At 47.4% G+C, this 10176-nt stretch overlaps 3 protein-coding genes across 3 annotated transcripts; 1 reads left to right on the top strand and 2 right to left on the bottom strand.

The window, feature by feature from the left end:
- Positions 1–1188: 1188 nt before the first annotated feature.
- F5147DRAFT_764084 (uncharacterized protein) lies at positions 1189–2814 on the top strand (the record flags this gene model as incomplete). Its single annotated transcript, XM_041440683.1, has 5 exons — positions 1189–1198; positions 1254–1566; positions 2176–2409; positions 2503–2643; positions 2757–2814. 5 exons carry the CDS (start codon positions 1189–1191, stop codon positions 2812–2814), a joined length of 756 nt encoding a protein of 251 aa, XP_041287120.1.
- Positions 2815–5377: 2563 nt separating this feature from the next.
- F5147DRAFT_779479 (Alpha/Beta hydrolase protein) lies at positions 5378–6733 on the bottom strand (the record flags this gene model as incomplete). The annotated part of the gene is made up of 9 exons (XM_041442297.1): positions 5378–5430; positions 5483–5539; positions 5591–5762; positions 5822–5913; positions 5972–6057; positions 6117–6230; positions 6284–6353; positions 6414–6482; positions 6553–6733. 9 exons carry the CDS (start codon positions 6731–6733, stop codon positions 5378–5380), a joined length of 894 nt encoding a protein of 297 aa, XP_041287119.1.
- Positions 6734–7203: 470 nt separating this feature from the next.
- F5147DRAFT_619558 (uncharacterized protein) lies at positions 7204–9480 on the bottom strand. Its single transcript, XM_041432589.1, has 3 exons — positions 9104–9480; positions 7629–9046; positions 7204–7579 (listed from the first exon to the last, which is right to left on the bottom strand). Exons 1-2 carry the CDS (start codon positions 9365–9367, stop codon positions 7679–7681), a joined length of 1632 nt encoding a protein of 543 aa, XP_041287118.1. The 5' UTR covers positions 9368–9480; the 3' UTR covers positions 7204–7579; positions 7629–7678.
- Between the last annotated feature and the right edge of the window lie 696 nt (positions 9481–10176).

Here is a 10176-nt window from a genome sequence, read left to right as displayed (position 1 = left end):
GCGGGCGCGTGTATGCGGAAACAAGAGAGGGTATGAGCGAGTTTGCTTAAGTGATGATAAGACACTAGACAAGAGGTGAGAGATGCAAGCTGAGAGATGTTATATGCGAGGTGCCAAGTAATAGATTTCAACTATGCTCTGCTGGGTAGTAAATGGGTATTGTTGTGGTTCAGTCCTCTGTCGTTCTGGTGGGAGAGTAAGTCAGTAATAGTATGTACTGCTGGTGCTTAAGTATGGCGCCTAAGCACTGTCATGTGGAGCCGAAGTGCTACCGAGTAAGGTATGTAAGGATATATGTAAGTAAGGGTCCATGATAAAAATAAAGATGGAACGATATGCAAATGTGAGAAATGGAAATATACGCACTAGGGAACTTGGTGGACAGTGGATGGATGCTTCCGGATGGCTGGCACTATAGGGCGCTCAAGCGCGGGAAAGCTCGCGTGCATATACATCGTGAAGCGCGGGAAGTTGCGCGCACATTGCGCGATGTGCGGGAAAGCTGCGCCTCATGTAGGAATAGCTGTAGGAAGCATACAGAGTGATGCTACAAGTTCGTGCTGTATACTCCTTGGTGAAAACTGCAATATTGCACAAGGAGAGGCATGAGTCTCTACACCGCAACAACGGCACTGAATGTTGAACATTCAACATACTATGTATTAATTCCATCATAGTTGTGCTCGCAATCTTGTACTCATCATTTTCATCATCCGGAGCTGGTTCACCATCCCAAGCTCATAGGTTCATGCCATATTGATGCATCACACACTGTAACTTACTAACTGTAGCGCTCCATCAATGCATCATTGTTGCAATTGTAGCACCCTTTACTTTTCATGCTAATGCATCCCCTTTGCTTGTTGACATCGACATCCTGTCCGTCTCATCCCACCCGCCGCTTGATTTCTTGTGCCCTCCCACCGTCTGGTGCCCTCCTGCCATTCTACATGACAAACACAACTGTTGTTCAAATGATGTGAAGTGGCACAGCCACGGACCTTTCAAGGCATTATCCTTGTCCATTTCGTTTGGTACTGCTCCCCACGGCAAGCCTCAATATTGACATACTTACTCGTGTATTCGTGGAGTGTTCCTTCTCTTCTCGCCACCATCATGTGGTCTTGCCGCCAACACCCCTCAAGTTACTTGCTCACCATGTGATATGCCACAAACGACATCGCTTGCATGACCCTTTGTGAGTTTGCATACACCACATTCCGCTTAAATCCAGAGAACGAGAAGGTTCTTAGACACCAAGAACTGGGTGTTAGGGAAGTTGCCGATAAGAGCGCAGCCTCGTATTCCTATCAAGACCAGCAGCATTGCAGAGAACAATGCGCCCATTGAAAAGAAAGATGGACTACTACTATTAGTGATACTTCCAGTGACGACGCAAGAACGATTTGGCTTTCTCGATATTGGAGTGCGGCGCCCAGAGTTTCATCATCTTTTAATCAACACTGCCCAAAAGCATGGCGTCGAGATCAAATGGGGCCATCAAGCCATTGAATTCAAGCAAAGCAAAGATTCAGTGGAAGTCATGTTCGCGAATGGTACCAAGAGGTAATGCACGCGTGAATCAGTCCCCTTTTCAGTGTCAGGGCTAGCAGAAGATTTGATTAAGATACTTAGCATCTACACAAGTTCGAGGATTCTGTTTCATGTAGTAGGAGCTGTCACTTCTCGATGCTTAAATTGATTGCGGGTCCTGTGAGCATTGAGCTGGAGGGCCCCGCTTGCCCTAAACTCATTCTACGAGCACCTGTCACCAGTGCAAGTTGATTCAAAGTTCATAAAGGCAAGGTCCGATCTCAAGGCACGTGATCATACATGAACAGCACTCAAGTGATCCATTTTTCTCGTCCGTTTCTTTCCAGTGAGAGTTCAATTCATTCACTTCGCGTTCACTTAGGTTCAATTAAGATACTAATTACCGACACTTACAACTCCTTGTTTTCAACCGGACGACAGTGCCTTTCAAAAATCAGTTCCCATCATTCAACGCATCACTCGAGGTTCCGGAGAACGTTTAAATCAACATTCAAAGTTCAATGTTCAACCGTGATCGGTTGATAAATATGCCCCTTGCACAGCGATGAAAGCAAGATTATAGGGATATTTTAATTTTATATTCTGTTCTGACCAGTACATTACTACATTGGCTGTGTCCAGGCATAAGGAAGGCTGTCTCGAGGGGCTTTTCACTCCAGATCATCAAGATTTTGACGAGGAAATCAATGAACGGCTTACCCGCTTTTTCTGTGAGACAGCCACAAGCCTTCGTGCTCTCTCACTGATTGTATCCCTGTCCAGTGGTCCCTACGTTCTGTGGCGGACTCAGAAGTGCAACAAATTCTTTAATATATCATCGAGTGGGCCTTATCGGGACCTTTGTGATGAACATCAGTGAGTGTGTTTTTTTTTGATCTTTTTAACATGCCTGTGCTCTGGCAGTGTTGGCTGTGCAACTTTGACTGCTTAGTGCAAATCTTAGATCAGAATACAATCTTTGAATCAATGGGGAGGAAACCGCAGCGACCTGTACATCATCAGCTCACATCTCTTCCCTCATTATGGGACTCATGGTGGTGACTCCCTGCAAGCCGCCCATAAGCTTGGGACTGGTTTCAGAACTGTGGGGTGTGTGCAGGCACGAACTACTACCCGGTCATCATAACTGCTCACTGGAACAGAATGTTATCCATGCCCGTATGGCATACTGACATATTCATATGATAACTGTTTTTGATCAGACACATTCAGCCTTCTTCAGGCTTGGGACTAATTTACGGAGGCACACTTGAGACTTAAATAATAATAATAATCTTTGATTGGCGTACCCAGTTCTCCCAAGTGAACATGAACTTTTAGAATTGAGCAGCCCTATATATGTAGGGCATGGGGATGTCCCCTCTCATTGGAACCCACAGGCTCAAATTAAAATGAGGTGACCAACATACGATTTCCAATGCACTCGCACTCCACAATTTATCGCACAGTTAGTTGTGTGTTCATGCATATGGGCACCTCACCCTGTGGGAATAATGCATTATCCATTGTAATTACAAGACAAGGGTAATGCATTAACTATTGTAATAGCTAAATGATACATTAAATTAATTTACATAATGATAACAGTTAATTTTAGTTAGAGTTTGAAGTTAGATGTTAGATGTTAGACAGCTTGTTAGACAGTTAGAGGTTAGTAGTTAGTAGTGTTTTAGTGTTAGTTAGGGTTAGTTAGTGATTAGTTAGTGGTTAGCTATGATTATATTCTGCCTTGGAAAGTGAAAAGTTAAATTAAAGTTAAATTAAAGGCTGGTTCACTGATAGTTACAATAGTTAATGCATTACATGTGTTACAGGCATCCGTAACACCTACAGGAGTCCCCACTCCACCTACACCAGTCCCCGCTCTACTAGACCATGAACGCGGCGGTGCACCGCCCGCACTTAGAAGAACAGCGGCCTGGACCGCTGTGACACCGCCCCTGGCCTAGATGGCCTTGTACCTGATCCATGGAGGCTGTACACCTCATGGTCACCCTAGATCAGCACATGTATACCACATGTCGCTTCATGTAGATCCGGAGAGCCCTTGGCACCTCATGTACTTATGCGCAGTCGCACTTGGCACTGCATGCTTGATCAAAGGTTAAGCCTCATGTACCTTATCTGAACCTCATGTCTGGTTATCATAGATCCTTGATATACTATAGATTACAGACTGAGCTTGAACACTTATAGTTAGACCCTATAAGTAGACAGATTATTGTACTTAGACTTTACTTTAATCTACTAGGTTCATCCCAGAACTTGTTCAGCTAAAGCCTCCCAGCTCAGCTGCCTAAGACTGCACTTCTAAGTAGTGATGTTCCGGCCTGGCTTTGAGCCCCGGGCCAGCCGAAGCCGGGCCTAATTGAGCCGGGCCTAGCCCAGGCCTAGGATATGGCCTGACCACGGCTTAGGCCTAGGCTTGGATTTTGCGAAGCCTAAGCCGCCGGCCCAAGCCGCGGCTTAGACTATATACTTGTTGCGCCAGACAGCTTTCCCACAGGTGAGCGCAAAGTTCCTGGAATTCGTGCTTTGGCATCTCATTAGCAACTTCTTCCTTCATCATACCATACAATACTATGTCAGAGAAATCATAGTGAGTCGCCATATGTTGTCATGTCATTTATGTTTGAAAGCTCGCTGATACTTTCTCCGGTGTTGAAACGTTGATAAGCAATCATCGCGTGCGCCGTGTGTTGCTTTCACTGTCAAGTTCGATCCACTCTCTATACTCTGCACCACCACGTCAAGCCCCAATCATGGCATGTCAGAAGCCTCGTTTAGGCTGGGTCAAGCACCACTCACACCACGACAAGTTCTCCCAACAAACCTTGTCCATGCCGCGTCAGATTATGAGCCAACTTCTTTACCAGCTGTGCCGCAGAGCGCAAGGCCCTTCTGAACACCACAAACAAGCTATGCAACGCTGCCGGCAACGTCTATTACAACGATAAATGCACTGGGGCGGTCTGGGAAGCGTGTAGTGCATTCAATCTCGCGTTGAAGGTCATCGTGGTACGTCAATACAATACAACTAACTCTCATTCTCGTTCTTCTCCTTGTCCTCCCTTCTCCTGATCCCGTCCGTATTCATCTGAGCCACGTCAGCAGTTGCTGATGTGTGCTGGGCGTTTGCGCATGGTGTTCGTGGTGTTGGGAACGGCATGGTGGAGCTCGGACATTGATTCAGCATGTGGGCCGCGGCTTGCATGGGCCTAAGCCCCGGCTTTGGGCCGGCTTGGGCTCACGGCTCAGGTTTGAAATCTGGTGAGCCTAAGCCCCCCCAAGCTGAGCCTAAGCCGGGGCTTTGAGCCCAAGCCGGGCCGGAACATCACTACTTCTAAGTCGCTCCCTGCTTCTTAGCCGTATCCGCTAGCCCTGTATCTCGACGAGCACTGTCTTACCAAGATCACTGGAGGAACCCTTGACGTTCCGTCAAGCCGAGAACCACCCTCAGCCTCAGTAGACTCACTCGAGTCGTCGCTGAGAAGACCTATCCTAGTTCGCACACACCAACCGACGGTCAGCATAACAACATGTGTCTTGTAACTATCATTAAACAATGCATTAATATGACAGGGTAGCCTCATATGGGCACTTTCCGAAGACCCTTGACATGGTGCTCAATTGGCTCATTTCATTCTGATCGAATTGCTAACCACATGGTCGCGCATCAGTATCGCATCGAGTGTAGTGCCAATATATAAATTGCACCACCTATGAACCAACAGAAGTCCGAACACCAGAGAAATGTACAATACCGAGAATGCAAGTAATACATAGAGTCAAAGGGGGTATCTTTAGGTGAAGTCGTGCCAGTTTAGCATCCCATCTCGACACCATTATATGGCCCATCGTGGTCAGACTCGTCACCTGCACGGCCTATCAGCAACACAAACAATCAGTACTGCTATCAAATACGTACCATCCCAGATCTCGGGGACATCACCAACAATGCACTGAGTGCTCGGGTTATCTTGCCCTAATGCCCAAGTATTTAGCACTCCGTTATCAGACCATATGATGCATGAACTCACCGGGGCAAGAAGCCCATTCACCAGGAGTCCTCGATGTGCACCTCGCCTGCAGGATGCACATAGCCCAAGAACATACCGGGGGCAGATGGGTATTGGGTCCTCTTCATTATTGATGTGCGTGAGATGGAGATTTCCGTCGACATAATTAGCAAATGCTTGATTCCCAACCTATTTGGGAAGAATTATATATAATAGCTGAGCGGTGACGAGACCTGGGGGTATCGTACACGAGGAAGGCCATAACCAATGGTGCGGAAAGTCGTTCCTGAAGGAAGCCAGAGGGGAAGATATACAGAATCAAGTAGGGTGATCGCAGCGCCTGTGAATATTTAATAAATAAATACAAGGCCAAATCCAGCACGAGAAATGCACCATACCAAGAGAGTGACCGACCATAGTAACCGACTCGGTGCCATAGATGGACATGGCGGATTCGACGGCGGCAAGGACATCAGTGGCAGTTCTTTGTGGAATCACGAACTCAGTGCCAGTACAGCCAATCATGCAGATCTATGTACACACCTGGCCTGAGCGTCTTTGAAGCCATTGTGAACTTTAATATCTGAGTTGATACCCGGAAACAATGTCGGATCTAGGGCGGTCAAAAAGAAGTCGCCATCCGTGATGAGAGGCAGACTGGCGAGCGTACATCAGTACATACTTTCAGGGAGCCAGAAGACGTAGCTCACATGTCCGAGGTGTCAGTGCCCTGGTGAGATATGATCACCGTATCCAAATTTGGGTCATATCCGACGAACCCTGTTTGTTTCGGTCATCGAGATCACATCTCAACAGAACGCTTAACTCAATGATGCTCACAGTACTGAATCGAGTCACCGTTGCCTCCGGAGGCAACCGGTTTGAATCCCGGATTAGCATCACAGTTGGCTGTTCGAAGATCATTCGTCAGCCATCAGAGAACAACAACACGTCCAAGTAGGTGCCTGTGATCACTCACTGCCACAATCCCATGCGAGCGTCTGCATGTTTGTGCAGTATCCTGCGCTAGCGTAATAGGTATACGGTGTGAATTGGTCGATCTGAGACGTCGCCAGAGCAGTAATACTCTGTCGCGCGCTGAGAGATGGAAATGCCTGGACAGCGGTGGCAAACAGGATGGCAGCGACAATGAACGCCATAACAGCTTTGCCTCGACTAGAACAGGTTGACCTGGTGTTGGAATACTAGTACTAGTAGCACGACTGCCTCCTGGTTATATACTGGTATGCCACATTGCCATCCAGAAATAGAGTCCCGTAAGCACAAGGTTCCCGTAGTATGTAAATCGGGTTGTTTTCGCTTTCTTCAAGGTTTAGACGGCATAGTAACTGGCTTGTGATGCGACCACGCGTGATGAAACGCATATGACCTCAATGTCATGGATCCGTGATATTCTGATGAGATGCACCGACGATCTAAACAGGTCGTCTCAGGTATCCCGAGGCCAACGAATTGTCGCTTACCTGGTACTCCCCGTGATCATGACTCGGATGCATATGGCCCGTCACCACCGTGACAGCTTAGCATTTGGAGAGTACAGACAACAAGATCGTGGAAAAGTACTGCCTCGGGCATGCGTATACAGATGTGCAGCCCCTTCAAACGAACTGTGCATCACCGAACGGGAATAGATCAGAAGCAATGTGCGTACTGAAATTTGAAATAGGAAGGTCGCGTATCTAGACCCAGTACGTTGAAGAGGCGATCACATGGTGTCCAATCAAAAAGTGTAATGCGGTTCGCGTAAAATACAATAAAACAGCTGCCAGCATGAGGATGAGTAATTAATTACACATGTGCATATAGGTGCATACGCTAACACCTGGACCAAATAAGAGCTTGAGTCCAAAATATAGATGCTGCTCAAATTGGGGGACATATTCGAAATGAATACGTTCACGTATCTGTCCATCGAACGTGTCCCAGGTGTACGGAACAGTTACACGTGTACATACGTACAGGCGCTAAAGAACAGGCGCTCGTCGCTGGTGGCCACAGTCAGAACATAGTTGCTTACTGTCACGTATTACATACCTTTACTTCATAGATACTCCACAATCTTTATTTATTATACAAAAATTTCTTCAAGCAAGATACAGCTCCTCGAGAAGGAAGGCCTTCCTTCTTGGTCCCACAGGAGGGTGCTCCTGGGCGCGAACTTTGGAGAATGCAGGTAAAAGCTTTTCCACTTCTTTCCACTTTTCTTCATGCTCCTTCGCAGCAGGTATTGGTCTCCGCCTGCCCCCCAGATGATTAAACGCGTCAACTGATAATAAACGTGGGAAAACGTCCGATAGAAACGCAGCAACTGCGAGCGGGTCACCGACTCTCGAGTCTCCTACGTTGAGACTGATGACTTTGGGCCTTCGAACGCCACCCCCAGGCCTCTGAGATGTGATATCTGTAGTTATAGCGTTCATAACGAGGCCGATACTTTCCAGCTGAGGACACTGTCGCACTAAAGACAGCAGACCTTTCAGGGTGACATCGCTATGTTGCCTCCAACCCCAGTGGGTTCCTAGCGCAATACTTTGCATACTGGGCCAACAAATTGCCAGTTGCGTTAAGGCGGTATCGTCCAACGAATATGTGCATGCAGTAGCAAGATCCAGTGTTGTGAGTCCGCGAAAGCGGGACAAGAGCTTAAGTATGTCAGGGGTGAGCGTGAATTGAGCAGGGAAGTCTGCGCCAGCGTCAGCGTAGTCTTCAATCTCCAGAATCTCCAGTCTTCTTGGTATGCACCGATCCAGGAGGATTGCTATCCATTCCTGTATGCCCGTTGCAGTTGTTCCATGTGGTAGATAACACTTCACTTCGCGCAGATGAGTAGATTTGACTTGCCGCATAAAAGCCGTGGCAAGGTTGATGTTGTATGCACGAAGCACCAGCCGGCGCAGGGTAGAAAACCCAGGATTCTCGACGAGCGACTTTATGTCATGCAACTTGTGGAGACAAATGTCCATACTTGCAAGATGCGCTAGCCGACCAAGTGATTGGATAGTAGCATCCGCAAGAGGCCCGGAGGTCACATAGGCAAGATTCGGCCATTTGTCGAACATGTCAGGGAGGTGAAGAAAGGGCCATTTGGGAAGATGCATGATCCTTAGGGACGGGCAGGCATCGTTGATGGAAGGGATTACGACAGAATAGACTGGGTCAGTTATAGATGACATATCAAGGAATTCGAGAGCAGGTGTCAGTATTAGGCGAAAAAATCGAATGGAATCTTTCCGCGAGTCAGTCCATCTGATCTTCCTCAGGTGAGGGAACACAATGGAGGAAGGTGGAGGGGATGATAGTGCACGCAAGATGTCTACACCGATGTCGTGTGAGGGGGAGTTAAGGACGGGATGTTTGTCTCTTCTTGAAACATAATAACCACAGGTGAGTACAAGACGCGAGTGTGAAAGGAATATCTCCCAGTCTGTAGAGGACATCTCTCTTTCAAGGATCTGCGGACAATACTCAGATGACGCCCAGCGAAGTCAGTGAACTTTGGAGGCGCTCACCAAAGTCGGGAGATCATCCTGTAGTTTTCCTTTGCTCTTGACAATCTTGACACAAGGGATACATCTGATTAAAGGGACTAGAGTTCCCAGGTGTGCCCATAGGACTTTCATCGCAGGCTCCCGAAATGCGCGGCATGTGCGACAGAGGGCGGCCAAAGTCCTAGCTGCCTCCTCTTCGTCGCGCTCGTTGACCTCTGCAAATATGTTGACAAGGATCTCTGAAACCAGTAGACATGGGTGCATTGAAGTTGATGGGACCATCATACATCACTGTTGTCGGATAGAATCTACGTCCGAAGTTCGAACACTACTCATAGAGTGCGTATGCTTGTGTTGATTAGTCATCAATCATTTCTCTTTGAAGTACTAGGCCAAGTGAGGCTTTATCCGGCGGAGAGCCGCCGCCAGCAGCGGTAAGTCTTTGAAATCTTCATGCGCATTGTAAGGGAGGCTCGAATGACTTCAACATCATGATACTAGAATATATACTTCACGTGCCAGAGAGGCAAAAATACCAGTCACATGATCATAATACGGTGGAAGTGGAGCTGTCAGGCTCACGGATCGGCTTTGCAGCTTGTAACGCAACTCCCATCATCGATCATTGATTTATTACAAGATCAGAGTAAGCGGCTAAGCCAACTTACAACTTGAAGTATATTAATATGCTTCCAACACCCCGAGTCTTCCGCACAGCCTATAAAAGAAACCGTTCTTCCAGCCCGAATTAAACACTCTCCGAAACCCTTGCTGAGTTCTAAGCCAAATCTCTCAGCCTGTAGGCCCAAACTCGAAGCCGATGGTTGTTTAACGCAAAAAAACTTCACGGTAAGGAAAAATTGCGTTGTGATCCCATTTATCAGTGACACGTCGTTATAGGTACTGAAACCCTCAGGCTGGGGCAGTCGAAATTTAAGCACTGCAACGAGAGCTGCGTGTCTTGCTTGGATTCGATGATAAAAATCATGGCCCGGGGACCTGGAGATGAGCGAATTTGAGTGCACTCTGTTTAATTCAAGACGTATGTAAAGAATGTTGATTTCCCTGGGACTGGCATCTGATCGTTGAACGTT

This window comes from Suillus discolor, assembly GCF_016758755.1.
Source record: "Suillus discolor strain FC423 chromosome Unknown F5147scaffold_86, whole genome shotgun sequence".
NCBI classification, from domain to species: Eukaryota; Fungi; Basidiomycota; class Agaricomycetes; order Boletales; family Suillaceae; genus Suillus; species Suillus discolor.
Note: the sequence above shows the minus strand (reverse complement) of the source record. Positions and strands in the feature narration are given on the sequence as shown.